Source organism: Phragmites australis, chromosome 13 (assembly GCF_958298935.1).
Source record: "Phragmites australis chromosome 13, lpPhrAust1.1, whole genome shotgun sequence".
In the NCBI taxonomy this organism is placed as follows: Eukaryota; Viridiplantae; Streptophyta; class Magnoliopsida; order Poales; family Poaceae; genus Phragmites; species Phragmites australis.
In genome coordinates, this window is record NC_084933.1 from 6,553,742 (window position 1) to 6,575,382 (window position 21,641).

The window sequence follows — 21,641 nt, forward strand, 5'->3', positions numbered from 1 at the left end:
CGACTACGAACGAACAGGTCGTGGCGCCTTAGCAATCGCTGAACCAACTCCAAATGGTTATTGACCTTGCTGGTGGCAAGATCAACCTGAACACGAGGTTCTATTCCTGCAAGCAATCGAAGAACAAGCAAGAACAAGATGAAGGCAAAACTGAATATCAATCGCTCACGAATTGGGGTTCACAATGGCTGTCCACAGGTGGCCGCTGAGCACAACTGCAGCACAGGATGTTTGCACAATGGCTAAACTTATCAAAGAAAACCCAAGCAAAAGAGGGGGCGCAGCCCCTGGCTAAATAGGGGGAGGAGGCGTGAGGAAGGTAGGCGCCCAGCCTACCCACAAGGCAGGGAATAGGCGCCCAAACAGCCACACGCCATCTCCTTGATCCCCTTTCCTGATTTAGGTGGCGCAGCACCTTCCTGGTTATTTCTTGACAAAACTAAAAACACATAGGTGGCCAGCACCTAGACATTATTCTGGGCAGGTTCATCATGAGCATAGATGGCGCATGCACTTAGGAAACTTCTGGTCCTTCATTCTTCAAAATCATCACGAAGTTTAATTCACGTGCACGAGCTCGAGTGAGTGGTCCTGGTGGCGCCTGTGCTGGTTCAGTTGGAGTAGCCATTCCCGTGTCGGGGTTGATGTCCTCATCATCCTCCCCTTCTTGAATCGAAGTCGTCCTCGACGGCAGCTCCTCATCCTCGCCCGCATATGGTTTCAAATCTGCAACATTAAAACTAGAGGAAACACCATATTCTGCAGGCAGGTCAAGTATATAAGTATTATCATTAATTTTCTTTAACACCTTGAAGGGACCAGCAGCACGTGGCATCAGCTTAGACCTGCTCAAAGTAGGAAAGCGATCCTTGCGCAAATGCAACCAAACCAAGTCACCAGGTTCAAAAGTAACAAGTTTACGTCCTTTACTACCAACAGCCTGATTTTTAGCATTAGTGTGCGCAATGTTCTGCTGCATTTGCTCATGGATGTCCAACATTTGTTTAACACGTGCAACAGCATCTACATGTTGGGCGTCCAAAGGATCAAAGGACAGCAAGTCAATTGGCGCCCGTGGAATGTAACCATAGACAACCTGAAAAGGGCACATTTTCGTGGAGGAATGTGTAGCACGATTGTAAGCAAACTCGACATGGGGCAAGCAATCCTCCCAAAGTTTCAGATTCTTGTTTAACACAGCCCTAAGCATGGTAGATAAGGTTCTGTTCACAACCTCAGTTTGCCCATCTGTTTGTGGGTGACAAGTGGTGCTGAAAAGCAATTTAGTTCCTAGTTTATTCCAAAGAGATCTCCAAAAATGACTTAGGAACTTAGCATCGTGATCTGAGACTATTATATTTGGAACACCATGTAAACGAATAATCTCACGAAAGAACAATTCAGCAACGCTGCTAGCATCATCAGTTTTATGACATGGTATGAAGTGAGCCATTTTAGAGAATCGATCAACAACCACAAAGATACTATCCCTCCCCTTCTTAGTTCGAGGTAAGCCCAAAACAAAATCCATAGAAATATCGAGCCAAGGAGAAGTAGGGACAGGTAACGGCATATACAAACCGTGGTTGTTCAGGTGTGACTTAGCTTTCTGGCACGTGGTGCAGCGTGCAACAAAGCGCTCCACGTCGCGGCGCATCTGGGGCCAAAAGAAGTGTGCGGCCAGAATCTCCTGTGTCTTGTAAACGCCAAAGTGTCCCATGAGGCCGCCACCATGCGCTTCCTGCAACAGCAAAAGACGAACCGAGCTTGCTGGAATACATAGCTTGTTAGCGCGGAACAAGAACCCATCGTTTACATGGAATTTACCCCATGGTTTACCATCCTTGCAATGCATCATGATGGCCTTAAAATCAGGATCGTCGGCGTATTGTTCTTTCACAGTTTGTAAGCCAAAAATTTTAAAGTCTAACTGGGACAGCATGGTGTATCTACGCGACAAAGCATCAGCAATAATGTTGTCTTTCCCGTTCTTGTGTTTGATGATGTAAGGAAAAGACTCTATGAATTCTACCCACTTAGCATGCCGACGGTTCAGATTGGTTTGGCTACGAATATGTTTTAAAGCCTCATGATCAGAATGAATAATAAACTCGCGAGGCCATAAATAATGCTGCCAAGTTTGTAGAGTGCGAACCAAAGCGAAAAGTTCTTTGTCATAAGTTGAATAATTCAGACTAGCACCGCTTAATTTTTCGCTAAAGTAAGCCACTGGTTTTCCCTCTTGAAGCAAAACACCGCCCAACCCAATACCACTAGCATCGCATTCAAGTTCAAACATCTTATTGAAATCAGGAAGCTGTAGTAAGGGGGCATGTGTCAACTTATCTTTTAGGATGGTGAATGCCTCTTCTTGTGCCGTACCCCAGGAGAAAGGAATGCCCTTTTTGGTGAGCTCATGCAACGGGGCGGCAATGGAGCTGAAATCACGCACAAACCGTCGGTAGAATCCTGCAAGCCCAAGAAAACTCCGAATCTGCGTAACTGTCGTCGGCGTGGGCCAGCTCTGGATGGCGTCAATCTTGCTGCTGTCCACCTCAATGCCCTGTGGAGTAACAACATAGCCAAGAAACGACACACGTTGTGTGCATAAGTTGCACTTTTCCAAGTTACCAAATAAACGGGCAGCGCGCAAAGCATCAAAAACAGCACGCAAATGTTCCAAATGCTCTTCCATAGACTTGCTGTAAATCAGAATATCGTCGAAATAAACAACCACAAACAGTCCTATGAACGGCCTCAAAACTTCATTCATTAAGCGCATAAATGTGCTGGGAGCATTAGTCAATCCAAACGGCATAACTAACCATTCATATAAGCCAAATTTTGTTTTAAATGCCGTTTTCCATTCATCCCCAAGTTTCATTCTAATCTGGTGGTACCCGCTACGCAAATCGACCTTGGAGAATATAACAGCACCGCTAAGCTCATCAAGCATATCATCAAGGCGAGGTATAGGATAGCGATAACGAATCGTGATATTGTTAATCGCGCGACAATCTACGCACATGCGCCAGGTACCATCCTTCTTTGGAACAAGTAAAACAGGAACAGAGCAAGGGCTAAGAGACTCACGAATGTAGCCCTTATCAAGTAACGCTTGGACTTGGCGCTGAATCTCCTTTGTTTCAGCGGGATTGGTACGGTATGGGGCGCGGTTGGGAAGCTGGGCGCCTGGGATGAGGTCGATCTGGTGCTCAATGCCGCGAATGGGAGGAAGACCTGGTGGTAACTCCTTCGGAAACACATCGGCATAGTCCTGCAAAAGCTTAGTAACAGCAAGGGGTATGTCCAAAGATGGCGCATCATCTAGTGAAAACAGCACATGAGAGCATACAAGCGCATAGCATGGCAGATTATCATCACGTACTTCATCGAAATCAGATTTAGTGGCTAGCAAAACAGGAGCTTTCAGTTTAATCTCGTTTTGTATGTGCGGTTGCTGCTGGTGTTGTTTAGCTCTAGCGATGTCATCTTTTACAATCTGTTCAGGGGTCATTGGATGAAGAATTATTTTCTTGCCCTTAAACATCAAAGAGTAATGGTTTGTGCGACCATGATGTAAGCTATCCGTATCATATTGCCAAGGCCTACCGAGCAGCAACGAACAGGCTTCCATGGGAACAACATCGCAATCGGCATAATCATGATAGGACCCCATAGAGAAATGAACACGTACCGAGCGTGTTACCTTGAGTTTGCCGCCCTGGTTTAGCCATTGAATATGGTAGGGGTGTGGGTGTGGGCGCGTTGAGAAAAACAACTTCTCCACCAGATCCGTGCTTGCCAAGTTGTTGCAGCTGCCGCCGTCAATAATGATGCGAACAGATCGTTCTTGCACAACGCCTTTGGTGTGGAACAAGGTGTGGCGCTGGTTCTGCTCTGGTTGTGCAACTTGCGTGCTGAGAACGCGCTGCACAACAAGACTCTCATACTTGTCGGCGTCAGTGGCAGCCACATGTTCTTCTTCGGTTCCTGCAACGTCAGTGGCAAGCATAGCATATATGGTTTCTTCGGAATCACTAGCTGAAGAATACTCACCATTGTCACGTATAATCAGCGTGCGCTTGTTGGGGCAGTCCCATATCACGTGACCAAAACCTTTGCAGCGATGGCATTGAATGTCCTTGGTGCGTCCAGAGGAAGAGGCGCCCTTTGTTGCTTGATGTGGCGCTGGAGTTTTTGCTGCTGCCTTGTCACTCGGAGTGCCGCTAGGTGGAGATGGCGCTGCTGGGTGTGACACGGCCACAGGCTTAGGGGCTGAGTGGAACGACGTGGTGCGACCTGCAAAAGAGTTAGCATGTGTCCTCGCGTGTCGTCCCTGCACTTCACGTTCAGCTTTGCAAGCAAGATGGAACAAACGAGTAATATTATTGTACTCCTTATAATCAAGCACATCCTGAATTTCACGGTTTAAACCACCCAAAAAACGTGCCATAGCAGCATCATTGTTCTCAACTAAACCACAACGAAGCATACCAGTTTGCAGCTCCTGATAGTACTCTTCAACAGAGTTTGTACCTTGCCTTAAACGCTGTAGTTTATTAAGCATATCGCGAGCATAATATGAGGGAACAAATCTGTGGCGCATGAGAACTTTTAAAGCATCCCAAGTGGTAGGAATTTCAGTGGGATGTTTGCTGCCATGTTCGCGCCACCAAATAGAAGCAAAATGGGTAAACTCACTAGTAGCAGCTCTAACTTGATGTTGTGCAGGAAAAGCATGACATGCAAATTTTTGATCAACAGCAAGTTCCCACTCAAGATAAGCATCAGGATCATATTTACCATTGAATTCAGGTATAGTGAGTTTAATTTTAGAGAAAGAATCATCCTGGTTACGTACCACACGACGAGGTCCTCGCCGGCGACGACGGTCCTGAGCGTCATGCTCGGTGTCGCCACCATAATCAGTGTCGCCCTGTACCTCACCAAGCTGCTGGGACAACTCCTCAAGCCGTGTCATGATGGTGTCGAGGCTGGTGTTGGTGGTGGCTTGGGCGGTTTTTAATTCTTGGAGCGCCGAACCGGCTTCAATTTGTGCTGTTTCAAGCTGACCAAGGCGCTCGTTGGTGACGTGAATGTCTTCAGCGAGGCCATCAACTTGGAGGCGCATTTGTCGCTCAAAATGCTGTATGATGCGCTTGGTACGAGGGGACTGTGGCATGGCGATCGCATCAGCTTGATCCCCTGAGGATCCTGCCATTGTTAGTGCAAAGAACAAGAGAACAAGGAACAAAATAGTATGTCCTACAGCTAGTGGAATGGGTTGCTGAACAGGGCGCTCAAACTAAAACCATTATCAAGTTCTTACCCGTTCTTACCAAGCCAGCAGGGGTGACCTGCAACCAGCGGTGCAACCGATGAAGCTTGGATAGAGCGATTGCCAGAGGACACAACCTGCACGCTGTAGGGATTTGTGGAGCTATAGGAAAGTTTTACGTGGGAGCAAGGATTAGCACAATCAATCAGCAAATGCAAAGTTGAATAAGAGTGCAAACACGTAGCAAATGCTGCTGGAACCAAGTGAAAAACCGAACAGAATAGAGGCAAAGGAGGCACGCAAAGGTGGAGAGGGCGCACCAAATCCCTGAACTAGGAAGGGGGCGCACAAGCTAGGATGTTGCTGCCTTCCAAAATCGAAGAGCCTGAATTAGAAAGCTGGGGCGCACCAAATATGGAGGTTCTGCTTGCCAAAAACAAAGATGCTGGATGAAGATATGGGGCGCACCAAATCGATTGCACTTCTTACACTTTCCCTTTTTTTTTTGATTCTGCACCGTGCCTTTTCTTCTGTCCTTTTTTTTTTTTGATAACCAGATCAGGCGCCCCAAAATTTCCAAGCAGAAATGATCAAAACTTGCCAAAACGAAACCAGCAGGGGGGAGCACAAGATATGCTTTCCAAAACGAACCAAGCACAAATGGCAGGAAACCAACAGCAGCAATTAACTTCCAAAACAAGGAGGGGGGGGGGGGAAACGCACCAGATTTGGTGGGATGGTTCTGATCTGGGCGGAACAGGGGGAGGGAAGAACATGGTATGGATGAACGAAAGAAGAACGGCGGTGAACAGTGGAGACACGGAGCGACCAGCAACAAGTGACGCAAATGCACGCAAATTCAACAACACAAGATTACTGAATGAAAGTGCAAGGCCAAATGGTTCGGGGACAAGGTTCTAACCTGATTTTTTTTTGTAGCTTTTCTGGTGGACGATAGGACGATGAACAACTCTCAAACTAAAGGGATAAAACTCGATAAAACTCACCGATCAACCTGTAATCTGATACCACTTGATGGAGCTGGAGTGCCCGATCTTTCGGTGAGAGGGATAACTTCGATTTTGTGGAGGAGGTGACTCTCGCGATCCGACTACGAACGAACAGGTCGTGGCGCCTTAGCAATCGTTGAACCAACTCCAAATGGTTATTGACCTTGCTGGTGGCAAGATCAACCTGAACACGAGGTTCTATTCCTGCAAGCAATCGAAGAACAAGCAAGAACAAGATGAAGGCAAAACTGAATATCAATCGCTCACGAATTGGGGTTCACAATGGCTGTCCACAGGTGGCCGCTGAGCACAACTGCAGCACAGGATGTTTGCACAATGGCTAAACTTATCAAAGAAAATCCAAGCAAAAGAGGGGGCGCAGCCCCTGGCTAAATAGGGGGAGGAGGCATGAGGAAGGTAGGCGCCCAGCCTACCCACAAGGCAGGGAATAGGCGCCCAAACAGCCACACGCCATCTCCTTGACCCCCTTTCCTGATTTAGGTGGCGCAGCACCTTCCTGGTTATTTCTTGACAAAACTAAAAACACATAGGTGGCCAGCACCTAGACATTATTCTGGGCAGGTTCATCATGAGCATAGATGGCGCATGCACTTAGGAAACTTCTGGTCCTTCATTCTTCAAAATCATCACGAAGTTTAATTCACGTGCACGAGCTCGAGTGAGTGGTCCTGGTGGCGCCTGTGCTGGTTCAGTTGGAGTAGCCATTCCCGTGTCGGGGTTGATGTCCTCATCACTATTGATACCACACTCTGAAGCTGTCGTTGATGTTGCTACCTCCTCTTGCATCGGATCAGGAGTCAGCGATGTAAGTGTAGCACGAGCACATCCTCTGGCAGCAAGGGATCGGGAACGACGGAGCGGCACCAGCTCGGCCTGAGCACAATGCTCCCATGTCCTGCAGATCGGAATTGGCAGCGCGGCTCGAAGTGAGCACGACGCTCCCTCGTCCTCCTGCCGCGATGTAGGTGTAGGGGTAGAGTTTCCCGCGGCGGAGGGTCATGAGCTCTGGAGCGTGAGCGAGCTGAGAGAGTGAGCGACAGGGGAGAGAGAGGGTGCACGCGTCCATGTGGACCATGTGGAGGGAACCAGGCCTCTGTTGTTGGGCCGCACAACATTGGACGAGACCGAATAAACAAATCTACTGTTCGATATAGGTTCGAGGGTGCTCATTAACTTGACTGCCTTGGGGCAAGGGGCCTAGAGCCTTGGAGGGTGGCCGATTAGGGTTTTTCTTAGGACTCACCTATCATACGATTTGTAAATGGACGATACAGGTATAGATAAACTTAACTATACCTATGTCTGTTTACCCATCGGATAGAGTTTCTCGCTCAAAAACATACTCGTGGACAAAGAAAATGGAACATTTTCGATTCCATTAAGGTATTTGACCACAGGTATTGACTTCCCTACTCCCTCCTACAGAGATCGGAAGCACTTTCAATGTAATTTTTCTATTTTACAATACCGGTTAAATACTCATGACAGTACTAAATTCCACCTTTACTCACTCCATATTTATGACTGGCATTATCCAAAGTTGTTTCCGTATCGTGCTTTGTTTGAAGAGAGAAATTGATTTAAGATATTGATCAAATTTAAGAAAGTTTAGACAAATTCATAACGATTTGAATACAAATTCCATTTGGAAACAGGACTGAGTTAGAAGGGAAATGTAGAATACGACCGGACCGAACTCGCATTACCGACCAAGTTGGCTAAGGTCGTCTCCAGTAGTGCCCGCATCGAGCCGCCACATCACTGTGCCGTCCTTTTTCCTCATCTTCAGCAATGACTGTATCAGCTGCTATAAGGAAGCAAGAGATGAGAGAGGGACCGCAAAAATGCGGAAGCAGAGAGGAGGCTGTATCACTGTGCGATAGAGTGAATAGAAAATGATTATGGATAAAAAAAGATATAAAATAATAAAAAGGTAGAAAATAGAATTGATATAAAAATAAAAAATACAATAATAATATTAGAAAATACAAGAATAATATTATAAGGATAAATTTTTAAATTAGTTAGCGAACATGTCCAAATCAAAGCGGAAGTGCGGAGCAAAGAAGACCGCTGCAAGGTCCACCGTCCCCCGTCTGACCTCCCCATTCTTTCTCCCCAGGTTTTAATCATCCTCCTCCTCCTCGCCCTCCTGATTCCCTCAGCGGAAGACGCCGGCGCGGTGCTGGTCTTCCCTGGTCTCCTTTGCCGCTACACGGAGGCGGTCGTGCCGTGCCGGCGGCCGCGGGGTGGGGGCAGAGCAGCCATGTACAGATCGGCGGGGGTCGCGATGGCGTGGAATGTGTTCCGGTTCTGCACGGTGCTCAGGGGGCTGGGCTCCATCATGATCCTGCTTGTACTCGCCATCGTCGGCGTCACCTACTACGCCGTCGTCCTCTGCAACTACGGGCCTGCTCTCCTCGCCGGCGGCGCCACCACCCTTGCCGCGCTCGCCGTCCTGCTCCTCTTCCACTTCCTGGTGCGTGTTCTCGCATAACTAGGGGAGCTTCAGGTGTAAAAGATTTCGCCTTTGGCCAAAGTATTTACTGTTTCGGCGGAAAAGATGCAAATTGCAGCATGATTGAGCATCATTGGATGTTAATCTTGTTTCTTTGGGAAGCATTGTTGGGTATATATATATATATGATGTGGATTACTGATATGGATGAATGGAGCTGTCGTGCTTAGGGTCTACTTATTGTTTTCCTAATATGTTTTGTGAAAACGTAGTAGATTTGTCTAATATATGCTACCTGGAGTGTTTGGAGCTGATTACAGTGAAAGAAGTTTAAGAAAAAAATTATTAAATGTGCCGATCAAACGCATTTCAGCGCTACTGATTAGAGAACCATAATGTTTGCTGGTGTTTTGTATGCAAAAATTGTTGACTGTAAACACTGGTGCATTTATCTTAGAACCCTTTCTCTCTGTTTTGTTTAGTGTGTTAATAGAGACAGTACTTCGGGTTTTTCAGCTTGCTATGCTTCTATGGAGCTACTTCGCTGTTGTGTTCACCAACCCTGGTTCCGTTCCACCAAATTGGAATCTTAATTTCGATGCGGAGATGGGAGAAACTGCTCCCCTTACTAGCTCAGAGTTCAGTAGCCAGATGAATTCACAGCAATCTGTGGCTCTCAGCAATACGGGAAATCCAAGGGTTAGGTACTGTAGGAAGTGCAACCAGCTGAAGCCACCTCGGTGCCATCATTGCTCTGTTTGTAAGTTTATGGTTTAATCTTGAGGATAAATTTTGTTATGAATTACATAATCTATCATTATTGTGTTTTTATGCCTAAACATATTTTCAGGTGGAAGATGTATTCTTAAGATGGATCATCATTGTGTATGGGTTGTTAATTGTGTTGGGGCATTGAATTACAAATACTTTCTTCTCTTCCTGGTAAAATACTACTACACTTGAGATATGGTCCTCTTTTGGAGTGAGATAAATTGAGCTTTGGGTTCCTTTTTTTTAACTACAAAGTACTTGTCCTTTCTTGCTGGCAGGATGTGCAATGTTTGTGGTTGATGCATTAACCCTATCTTTTAAAATAAGAATCTGTTTAAGTTTTTCTTCTATACTAGTTTCTACACGTTGCCATAATTATGAAAGAAAAACTAAATATATCTTTTCTCGAAATGATTTGTTCATCAACTATATAATTCACCATGAATACTAAATCAATTTCTTCTTTTGGATTACATTGTTTTATAAACCAACTCGTTGAAACATGTACGAGAAATTAATAGCTAAACTCCTCTGAGCTCGTAATAATAGTCTTGCTATGCCAGGTTACTGCTTGATCAGTTAACCAAATTGCTAAGCAGATCTCATATAACTTCAATTTTAAATTCCAAATACGCTTCTTCCATCTCCTTTGTACTCCACTTCTAACCAATTCCTTTGCATGTTGCAATTTGACATATCAGAAATTGTCTGTGCAAATAAATGTTCTTGACCTGTTAAATCTGATGTTCCAATAATAATAATAATAAACACCTGTCAAAACTGGAGACAATTGTTTAAAAAATTGTTCCAGCACTCTAAATTAATATTATCGTAGTGTGTTATGTTAGGACTTGCTAATTTTGAAAGCAATAAATTGACCTAGACTGTGCTGTTCCCTGCAGCAACCATGGTTTTTCCTTGTTCACACAAAATAATGATACAATTGGTTCAAGTAGTTAGATGAGAAACATCTAAGCATGAAGTTGTAGCCATCTAAACTAACAATGATTTTTTTGCTGGTTAAACCAAGATATTCATTGCACTTATTCAGTGCCTTGCCCTTATACAACTGTCCACTGGTGCCTGATTATAGCTCAGGTTCCAGGAACAGACATAATGATGTTACATGGCATCCCCGAAGTATTTAGGCAATATCACCCAAATAAGTCCATTCAGATTGTCCTAAAACATTTATGCTTACGGATGTCTCAATAGCCGTAAGTACAACTACATGAGCTTCAGAACTGCTGAAGTACACTTTGTGATGTCCGTTGTCATGTGGGACAGGACCTACATCTGGGCCAACAGGCGAGTGTAGAGGCCCAACACTCTATTCCCTGACAGACCCTTGTGGGCCAAGTGATGTCAATGGGCTTAATCCTTGGAGAGCCGTGTACAAGTAATTTTTTTGAATGGGCAGCAAAAGGCTTGCCGATATTTATGTTAGAAGGAATAAAAAGCAAAACAAGAAAGAATTTTTATCCTCTGGATCAGCCCTGAGGAGTACAACTTTGGTACAGTGAATGAAGGCCTAAGCAATTGGTAAAAAAAGCCAACTAATGAGATCCTCTACTCAACGTAGATCGTACGCCATCTGTCTTTGATCAATGTATTCCTTGGCCTTGAGGGACACTTGTATGGTTGACAACTCTTCATTTTGAAAAGTTCTTCTATTTCTTTCTTTCCATATATTCCACGAAAAGTATATTGCCAAGCCGTCAAATTCGGTGCGATTTCGGCGGTCTATTCTCAATCGTGCTTTCCGCCACCATTTGTTTATCGTAGCCACGTCTTGAATCCCGGCAGGTGGGAAGGTGCAACCAGCTAGATAGGTGTCTCCAAACCTCTCTTGTGAGGGTGCAGTCTTTACGCAAATGTGTGAGTGTCTTATTTTTTGTTCGGCAAAGTTTGCAAATTTGATCATGTGGCCAACCTCTCTTCACTAGATTATTTGCCGTTAAGATTTTCCGTTGCATGAGCACCCAGTAGAAGAATTTGCATTTTGGTTTGGTTTTGGCCTTCCAGATCGGCATCATGTGAGGCTTCTTTACTGCACCTTGAAATTGAATGGTGTATGCACTCTTCGTGGTTACTGTCCATCCCGCGTCCATCTCCATGTAATCGTGTTAGGTTGTTCGGGATTTAGAGTGACTCCCTATATGTCTTCCCATAATCTTACGAATTGACGAAGCTCCAATTGAGTGGAAAGCTGTCCCAAGTTTCTAATCCATTGCTGATCAGTGAGTGCATTCATCACCTTTTCATTTTTCCTTTTCGTTTTTTTCATACAGTGTGGGAGCTAGGACCTTGGGTACCTGACCTTGAACCCATGAAGAATGCCAGAAGGAGGCGCGCTTGCCGTCACCTAAGTGCACCACTGTTGACGCATGAAATAGGTCCCTGTCAGCTTGGTCACATGGAATTTTCATGCCTAGCCATGGTCTTTGCTCATGGCCCCACTCTAACCACATCCATCTAATCCTGAGTGTTCTTGTGAATTTATGTAGGTCCGAAATACCAAGTCCGCCAAGCTACCTTGGTCAGCATACTGTGGCCCAATTCACCAAACAATGTCCTCTGTTGACCTTCTCTTGCCCTTCACCTTTCCATAGAAAGCTCCTACGAATTCGATCGATGGGCTTGGTCAGCCACTTTTGTAAGGGGAAGGCTGTCAGATGGTATGTAGGCTAAGATGATAAGACAAATTTAACCAACGTGTCCCTTCCTGCCCGTGTTGTCATTCGGCCCTTCCACCCTAGCAATCGTCTCCCAAGCTTGTCAATCAACAACTGCACATATACCCTCCTCAGTTTTCGTGTGTGAAGTGGCAATCCTAGGTACTTGCCTGAGAAGGAGCTAATTTTGCTTGGAAAGACACTAAGAAGTTGATCTAGCGGAATGTTCTCGCATCGGATTGGGAAAATCTCTATTTTGTTAAGATTTGTGATCAGGTCGGAACACTTCCCGAAGAGTGTCAGGATGTCACTAAGTGCCTTCAACTCTGATGGGCTTGGATTTGCGAAGATGGCTGCATCGTCTGCATACATGGAACACCTTACATGTGCCGAGCTAGGTAGGATCGGGTCAAGAATCATCCATTGAGATGCAAGGCCAATAATTCGCTGTAACGGATCTTAGGCCTCTAGCATGTCTGATTGACTTACATGGGGTACCATTTAGAAGCACTCTTGATGGTGTCGTCCTTAGAAGGGTCGAGATCCAGTCACATTTATGTCCAAATCCCATGGCTTGCATGACCACAATAAGGTATGCCCAATGAACTGAATCAAAAGCTTTCGAAATGTCTAATTTTATGGAGAGAGATGGCACCTTGTTGATATGTAGGTTTTTTATCACATTCTGGACAAAAATAAAATTATCATGTATGCATCTCTTTTTATGAATGCACTTTGGCATTTTGGTACCAGATCCTTTATCTCAGAGCTAGCCTGTTTGCAAGCATTTTTGTGATAAGCTTTAAAAGGTTGTTGATCAGGCTGATAGGCCTGTAGTTGCCCACCTGCATCGCCTCTATCTTCATTGGCAGCAACAAAATATTTGCATTATTAACTAAATCAAGCTTTATTGTTTTCTGGTTGTAGAAATCCTGAATTGCCACTATCAGATCATCTTTTATAATGCGCTAGCATTTCTTGGTAGAATAGCCCGATATACCCATCTGACCCAGGGGCTTTCTCGACCGGCAGTAACTGTTTGAAGGATCTCTTGTTCCTCAAATGGCTCTTCTAGCTCCAAAAGATTCATAGGTTGGTATCCGACATTTTCCCAATTTATATCCAAGTCTTTGCTTGTACAAACCAAGATGCTCCATTAAATGTTTGTGTATTTTCTCTTCCTTTTGTTCATGCGAGAAGACCTGGCCACTCTCTATAAACAGAGATAGTATGGATTTTTTCTTCCATCTAGAGTTTGCTCGAATCTAAAAAAACTGTGTTAGTATCTCCCTTCCGTATCCAGGTTAGCCTTGAGTGTTGTCATGCCCTTGTTTTCTCTATTGCAGCTAGTCCTACTACCTTGTCCTTCAGGTGTTTTCTAAATTCAAATTCATCTTCTGATAATTGTCGTGATTCTTGTGCAACATCGAGCCTGAAGATGACCTCTTGTGCAATTGCAAGCCGAAGTTTGACATTGCCGATCGTATTTCTTTTCCAAATTTTTATAGCCTTTTCCATCCTATTCAACTTCACATGCATTCGTAGGATGACACCCTGTAGGTTAACCGACCGATCCCATGCAACTTGAATGGTTTCCATGAAGCCAGGCATAGATGGCTATTAGGACACGAATCTGAAGCCACTACATGTGCTAATCGGCATCTCTTCCTGAAGGAAGAGGGGGCAATGATCAGAGCGCATTGTCGCCCGAGCTTGGAGTTCAACTTTGGGGAAGAGGAGGTCCCAATCTGGAGTACAGAAAATTCTGTCTATTCTGGTGAAGGTGGGATTTTTTTGCTCATTGGACCATGTAAAGCGCCTTTCTCTTAACTTGAGTTCTTTTAACTGGAGGTCATCTATAGCTTTCCTGAATTTCCTCATCATTCTCCGATTAAGCCTGTTGTTACTCGTCTTCCGCTTTGTATATCATGTTAAAATCACCCACGATCAACCATTCAGCCACCATGTTAGGTTTGAGTGCTGTGAGTTCTTGTAGGAAATTAATTTTATCCTCATCCGATTGGGGGCCGTAGACACCTTTTAATGACCAAGAGATATTGTCATACATCATTGTAATGTTGGCTGATACCGTGTACTAAGTTACCTGGATTTGGTTGAGAGTGAAATAATTTTGTGAACATGCCAGGAGAATACCTCCACTGGCCCCAATCGACGGAAGGGACATGTAATTTTGGCTGTATTGATGTCCCAGAGTTTTAGTGACCAGTTGTTGGTTCCAGATCTGCATCTTCGTTTCCTGTAAGCAATCACGTGTAGCTCCTATAGTGTGCACCATGTTTTTAACACTCGCACGTTTGGCTTGTGCATTCAATCCCCTCACATTCTAGCACAACAAATTACAATTACGTTGTGACATGATTCAAATATCGGACAACACCACAATTCTTCATTGGTCTGGATAAACCAGTGCACATAACTTGGCATAGCTAGACATGTAACTTGCTAGAGATTGCCCCTGCCCAGCAACTGGTCACTGGAGCAAAGCTGTTCAGTAGCCCATTTTTTGACTACTTTAACTCTTGGACTCAAACACCTGAACATAACTTCCTGGCGAAATGATGCTTAGCTGCTGCGCCACATAAAAAGCATCCACCTGATAGACTCGACTATACCTAACAGGCACATACATAACTTGTGACAAAGGATAACACATGACGCTAATTGTTATGAAAGAAGACGCACAACTGATTCTGATTGTAGTAAGTCTGTCTTCAGGCTGCTGTTGGCATCTCCTCCGCTGTGGCCACCGGCACGATCTTCTTCCCTTTCTTGCCTTTCTTCTGATTTCCCTTGTCCACCAGGGCTGCAATCGTCTCCATTGTCCCCTTGGTCAATGGCTTTCCAAAGCGTTCCAAATAATTAGCCATAATATCATCAGTTTGTGATTGTTGTTGAAGGGATAGCTCGTCGAGTTTTTTTTGCAAGAAGAACTTTGGCCAATTGCATCGGCCCCTTTCCTGGCGTCTCTTTTGCTTTGTTTGCAAGGCTTTCACTATGCCTCTGTGGAGTTGCCTGGTTATTTGTGTTTACCGGATGCAGAGAAGAATAATTTTGGTTCGGTTGTGCTGACTAGGGGTGGTTCAAGAGGCTTTGTGACAAACCGAACAAAATTGTCGATTGGTTGTACCTCTGCATTGTTGGTCGACGATGGGTTGTTGACGCTCGCCAAGGTAAGGCCGGTCGCATCCTCCTGTACATATGCTATCATCTCCGTGGGCTGAACTCCATAGTGCCCAATTCCAATCCACCTTTGCTTGATGCCTTGTCTTGTTCCTCCTGCGGCGATTGCATGGTTGCCGGTGTGGGATGATATTCCGACAAAGTGATTTGGCTCAGCGTCCCTCCGGGGCTTTGCAGCTGGCAGCTGTTGCGACTTGCAAGCAATGGGTTAGTCACTGCCTCATGGACCATTGGGTCATAGAGGCTTCTTAGGTTCTGGAAAACGTCCAGGAAGTCGCCCCTATCAGCAATTGGATCATTAGAGATTTCCTTCTTATGTGTTCCATGATCACTGGTTTTGCAAACCTAACCTTCTCCTTTTTGCTTACGTACAACATCTGGTCTGGGGAACTTGGAGGTGTCTCCTTGTGCTCTTTCCTCTCATTATCTCCCCTCATACGCCTGGCTTTGGGACTCCTGTCCGACGAGGAGTCAGTGTGTCGCCGACCGGCGTCTCTGTGCGCTGTGGCCGCGTTCCCTGTGGGATGCACCTTTGAAGTGCTCCCTCACATGACAGCAGGGCTTTGTCACTCGAGACCAAATAGACCTGCTCTGGTGGCGCCTAGTCCCCCTGCACCTTCGGTCCCGGTGTTCATCCTTATCTCTGTCGCGCCTTGGTTGATGATCTTCCCTGCAGCTTCTTGTTGGTGGAGGTGGAAGTGCATCTTCTTCACTATCCGGCACCCTATAGTGCCAGTTAAGTTCTCTTCTCCAACGCCTGTTTGGGTTGTTGTGGCTGCCCGGATCATCAGTGAGGAAGGAAAGGTCTTCTATGATCTCAAGGTGGAGTAAAAGGCAGTAGGACCATCCTATCTTCAAATCTGCAGGCTCTTCATGATGGATGATCACCTGTGGAAAAGGGACAGAAGTTGGTGGGAGCTCTGCACCAAACCTCCTTTGGGATCCTGCTAAGATCCGAGCACCATGCCCACAGATCATAAGTGCAGTTCCGCTCTCTGCGGTGTGAAAACTCCTCAGTAAAGTGGATAGCACATTGCTTCCCGATCACCTAGGCCACCACCTCCTCACTCCAGACATGAATCGGCAACCCCTCGATGCACAACTTGACATGAAACTCAAATTTTTCAGGGGTGGCATACCTTCTCTCGGTCCATTCCACAAATCGGAAATCTCTGCCACCATATGGAACTCTATGATGGCGGGTCACAACATCACAGTGGTGTGAGTGGGAGAAAATCACCAGGAAATCTTCAGGATGGTGCTTGATGACCTGGCATTCTCCTACCTGAACGCCAAAATCATGAGTGAGTGCATCCATCACCTGGTATGGTTCAGTTGGTGGTCTATTGTTAGCCAGCCAACACGCCACCATCTTGCTTAGTAGTTGGTCCTTCTCCCTTATGATAGCACCAGTGTCTGACACAGCACAAAACTCCCTCGCCAGCCTTGCAGTAGGGTCCCCTGGATACGTCGCCATTTGCTTCTCCTCTAGCAGGACTTTGCCTTTTTTGTTGCTTGGACTTGGTTGATGTAGGTTGCCTAGGAGAGGTCTGAGGTATGGTTGGTTCTCAGGAGCAGAGCTCTTGCTGGTTGATGTTTTATGTAGGTTTTGGTGAGCCGGGGGAGCTGGAGCTTTGGGGTGTCTGAAGGAAGCAGTGCACTGAGACGCCCTATGGCCTGAGCCTCTACAGCTCCAGCATCACGTTGGATCTCTGCAATTGGCTACCCTGTGATCCTTAGCAAGACAATTGAAACACTTACTCAACATCCTCTTTAAGTAGAACTTCTTTTGCTGTGAACTGGTTGGTTGTTGTGAAGTTAATGAGGACGATGAAAGAGGCTTGTTCCTCCACCAATATCACCCTTTCACCGTACGCCATCCTTCATCTCTCAAAATCTCTCCATGATCTCCTCGAGCCCTGAGTTCTGCTGCAGCTGATGTTTTAGGGGTATGTGCACAGCACTTGTGCTCAATTGCTGGCCTCTGTAGAGTCTCAGCCTTGCAGTTGCTTGGATAAATGCTGCTGGCAGCTAGAGGTGCTTCTGTATCCGTTGAACTGGGTTGCTCTGTGGATTGAATGCAGGGTGCCGAATCTGCTCCGAAGATGGGATGTGATGTTTATCTATCGGGGTTGAATGATGCGTGCTCCTGAGAGGCTGAAAACGGTGAGCCCTTTGCCCTCTTTGCTTCTCTGGGCTATGATTGTGGCGCCGAGCTACCCTGTCTCATTGAAATTACACTGTGTCTTGCAATTCCTCACTCAATCAGACCTAGCTCCGATAGGATGGCATGCTGGAGGGATGGGTACAGCTGGCCACTGTCGCCGCCCATGAATTGCTCCTTGCGCCATTGGAGGTCTAGCACAAGGGGGATCCAGGGAGGGGAGCACTCTTGACGGCTTCATAAACTCACCTTTGCGTAGCTCAGCATCTGCCGGCTGCTGGATCTCCGAATCTTGGAAGGTGTGATTGTCCACCTGCGCGACCGAGCTCTAGCCCATCTGATCTTGCCTTGGATTCGTTGGATTTTCCTCGAGCTTCTCCTCCGTAAGCTGCAGATATGGAGTCTCAGGGACGAACTCCACCTCATCTTGGACGAAAACACCTGGAGATAGCGAAAACTGGGGTGGGGACGGGGTTGCGAGAGATGCGGAGACTTGGATTAGAGTGGGGGTAGCAGGATCTCTGGAGAGGATTTGAAGAATTTGGTGTGGTGGAGCTTGGCGGTCGCCAGGTCGCGAGAGCCTTCTAACGGTTCTATCGAATATGATCTGACTGAAATCTACCCTCGATCCTCAATATGATCTGACTGAAATCTACTCTCGATCCTCCAATTCATCTTCCTCATCAGCTCACTATGCAGTCAGTTGCGATGCTTTCTATCTAATTCAATTGGAGATAAGATTTGATTTGTTAAGTTAGAGATTCATATTTAGTTGGTTTGTACAGAGCCGCCCCCCATCTCTATTAAGGGGACTCGGCATCATTGAATAAAGCAACCAAGGAGTCATATCTAATCTCCCTCTAATCTCTCCTCTCTCCTGTGCGCTATTTCTTTGTGCAATGCTGTTCTCTAGTTACCCAAACACCACAACACCACGGCTCCTGGGAGCAAACCAGGGCTGAAACCACCCACAACCCACACTTAACTGATCAGATCCTTGGGTCGTGACATCCGTGTCATCTGATCTGTGTTACTATTGCTTATTTCTTAGGTCAGGCAGTCCCCATGCATTATATTTCTTATAAATATTAAAATACCTAGAACTATAACTTTTCATCAACTAAGATTCTCCAAAACAACCCTCTTTTTGGTAGAATGAATCAGTTAAAGACTTGAAATGAATTGGATACCGTTTAGCTCATGCTTTATGTTTGTTTGTACGCGTTACCATAGTCTATTAGCACCTTTTGCAAGACACTTTTGCACCATGATCTGTTAACACCTGTTGCTAGCATCTTTTGCTAACCATTCTTTAGAGTCTCATTCATCAATAGTTAAACTTAGTGCTTTGTTCGTTTTCTTGAATCATGAAGAGCTATTTCACTTGTGTAACATGGAAGACAACAATAAGACATTGCTAAGTCAGAGCAGAAGGCTAGAAGCAATCACACTTACATGTTTATGATGTTATCAGTGCAGTGTGTTCACTGCTCTGTTTATAATGTTAACAGTGCAAGCACTGCTGCTAATTGCTTCTTTTTTTAGACTTTTTTTTGAACCAGTGTCTCTTTTGCTTCCACGCTGCTGTCTATCATGAGGTTTCTGAAAAGTGAACAATTTTCTTTTTATGTGCCATGCAGTTTTACACCTTCCTCCAGACGATGCTTGTCACCCTCTCTTTATTGCCTCACTTCATAGCCTTTTTCAGTGATGTTGATATCCCAGGAAGTCCTGCAGCACTTGCAACCACATTTCTCACCTTTGGTAAATGCATTTACTATTTTATGAAAAAATTCTCTTCTGTATAATTCATTAAACATCAACTAAAATTGATCTCTTTCTTGCAGTGCTCAATCTGGCCTTCTCCTTGAGTGTTCTTGGTTTTATGATTATGCATATTTCACTTGTTTCTGCTAATACAACCACGATTGAGGCAAGCATCTAGCTACATATTGTTAAACAGTGTTTGTTCTGTGCAGGATGAGATTAATTGTTACCTTGATGTACAGGCATATGAAAAGAAAACAACTCCACATTGGATGTACGATCTTGGCCGGAAGAGGAATTTTGCTCAGGTTAGGCTTGCTCAGACTTTTAGTTTTAAGAATTTTTCTAGACAGTCAATTATTTGTTTGGTTTTATGCCAAGCATGCACCAATATAACTTTATTTCAAGAGAATGATACACCTATCGTGATGAGGTGGTGTTGAAATAAATATGCATATGTGGATTATGTGTGGACATGCAAATAGTTGATTCATCTATGATAGCTTTTGTCATGTTCTTATAGCATAATCATTGTGAGATTGTGATGGTTATTCAAGGCTTGATGTGGCACACTTTGTGAAACTGTAGTCAATCATGTTGTTTGCAATATTTCAAGGTATTCATTGGTTGAAGTTTCACACTTTTGAGTATGATATATCATAGGCAATTTTGTTAAGGTGCCATTATACAATTGAGCAACGTACAATTTCATATTATTTGACTTCTAACTCCTTATATTCTTTTTGGTCCGTAAAATGCTAAGAGGACTGAAATCTAATCTAGGGAAAAACCAACAAATTTGCCAGTCCTTTTTGAAGTCGATATCTTTTATCTACTTATCTTCAACATCACTTTCTTTTTATTCCCCTTGTTTGGTAACCATAATACTGCCAGTGTTATGTGTCTGATTGGAAGTTGCTGGTTGGGAACCTGTTCCTCACTGTGTCGACGACTTAACCTTCTACTTTCTTGCTTGAGAATGTCAATCACAATAGGCCTCTTTACAAAGAGGACTCTCCAAATAGTTATGGATATAATCAACCTGAATAAAAACCTACCTAACGAATAGATAACATACCAAATAGTTAATTATTATCTTAGGAAGATAAGCAAAACCAAATAGTTCTCTCACTATACAAGTTATCTATTTAGGAAGTAGATGAGTTGGGAAGAAAACGACTTCCGCCCTTCATAGTCCCTGGGCATGGACCTGTCACTCTAGTACACGGGTTGAAATTTTGAAATACCAGCATATGCGAGTTACTTTCATGCAAGTCTATTGTAGTCTTTTAGTTGACCAATGTTTTGTTATCAGGTTTTTGGAAATGATAGGAGATACTGGTTCATCCCTGCATACTCAGAAGAGGATTTGACAAGAATGCCAGCTCTACAGGGCCTTGATTATCCTGTCAGGGCAGATTTCGATGGGCAAGAACTGTGATGGGGCAATTTTACCTGTGCTCTCTTCCCATTGGTAGTGTTACCGGGATACGGGTGCGGGAGTCCGAGTCCGACTCGGGTGCGGATGTCCGACTCGGCAAACTCAAGAATATAGGATTCAGGGATTCTTCTAATGTATATTATTTTTTTATTTTTTTAATGTTTTAAATCTAAGTATATGTTATAAAAGATATTTATAACATAGAGATCTACCTCTTTTTTAATACACTAGAAGGGGAAATAAAATCATAGTTCTAATGTAGAATCAATAGTTCAATACACTATATTAGGCTAAAAAGAAAATATAAAAGAAAAAAATATGAAATGAGCTGTCATTTATTCATTGGTTGGCCCATCCCCATCCGGCTAAAAATCACACCCTAACTCCTCCGGTCGGCAGCCATACATCACACGCTCGTCTCCCCCTTTCCTCCGCTGCCTCCTCCTTTCCTCCCATGCCATCGCCTCTTCCTTTCCTCCTCTGTCGTTGCCTCCTCTCCTCCCTGCCGTAGCCTCCTCTTCTCCCCACGGCTTGGATCTGGGTGACGGTGGCTCGGATTTACGCGTGACGACATGCCACATGTTTGTCTCCTCTTCTCCCTGCCTTGGACATGGCCAAATGCATAGGATGTGTGTCACACCATGTTTGATGTGATCAATACGTGTTGACACAACAAAGAAAATTTGGACACGCATATCCTTGTAACACTGCCCATTGACATCAACTGTGTTCACATGTAAAATTGGATGGTCTTCTGGCCAGATATCTCAGTGTTCAACATCTGAAGTACAACTGACGGCATTGGTGTTTGGTTATGCAAGGGATTAAATGAGCATAGCGTTCACGAGATCA

The 21,641-nt window shown here is 44.8% G+C and overlaps 2 protein-coding genes across 2 annotated transcripts; one reads left to right on the forward strand and one right to left on the reverse strand.

The window, feature by feature from the left end:
* Window positions 1-2,205: 2,205 nt before the first annotated feature.
* LOC133889386 (uncharacterized) lies at window positions 2,206-5,224 on the reverse strand. The gene is made up of 5 exons (XM_062329922.1): window positions 3,710-5,224; window positions 3,389-3,541; window positions 3,027-3,277; window positions 2,383-2,702; window positions 2,206-2,273 (listed from the first exon to the last, which is right to left on the reverse strand). The coding sequence occupies exons 1-5, from the start codon at window positions 5,222-5,224 to the stop codon at window positions 2,206-2,208; spliced, it is 2,307 nt and encodes a 768-aa protein (XP_062185906.1).
* Window positions 5,225-8,377: 3,153 nt separating this feature from the next.
* LOC133888569 (probable protein S-acyltransferase 14) lies at window positions 8,378-21,365 on the forward strand. The gene is made up of 7 exons (XM_062328860.1): window positions 8,378-8,791; window positions 9,287-9,530; window positions 9,621-9,712; window positions 19,222-19,345; window positions 19,429-19,514; window positions 19,591-19,656; window positions 20,664-21,365. Exons 1-7 carry the CDS (start codon window positions 8,579-8,581, stop codon window positions 20,787-20,789), a joined length of 951 nt encoding a protein of 316 aa, XP_062184844.1. The 5' UTR covers window positions 8,378-8,578; the 3' UTR covers window positions 20,790-21,365.
* The last annotated feature ends 276 nt before the right edge of the window (window positions 21,366-21,641 follow it).

Coding starts and splice junctions, on each gene's coding strand:
- LOC133889386 (XM_062329922.1), bottom strand. CDS start 5,224: ATGGCAGGATCCTCAGGGGATCAAGCTGATGCGATCGCCATGCCACAG. Junction 3,278..3,388: donor CTAAATCTGATTTCGATGAA/GTACGTGATGAT, acceptor AAGCTTTTGCAG/GACTATGCCGATGTGTTTCC. Junction 2,703..3,026: donor AAGGATGGTACCTGGCGCAT/GTGCGTAGATTG, acceptor TCTGATTTACAG/CAAGTCTATGGAAGAGCATT.
- LOC133888569 (XM_062328860.1), top strand. CDS start 8,579: ATGTACAGATCGGCGGGGGTCGCGATGGCGTGGAATGTGTTCCGGTTC. Junction 8,792..9,286: donor TGCTCCTCTTCCACTTCCTG/GTGCGTGTTCTC, acceptor CGGGTTTTTCAG/CTTGCTATGCTTCTATGGAG. Junction 19,515..19,590: donor CTAATACAACCACGATTGAG/GCAAGCATCTAG, acceptor CTTGATGTACAG/GCATATGAAAAGAAAACAAC.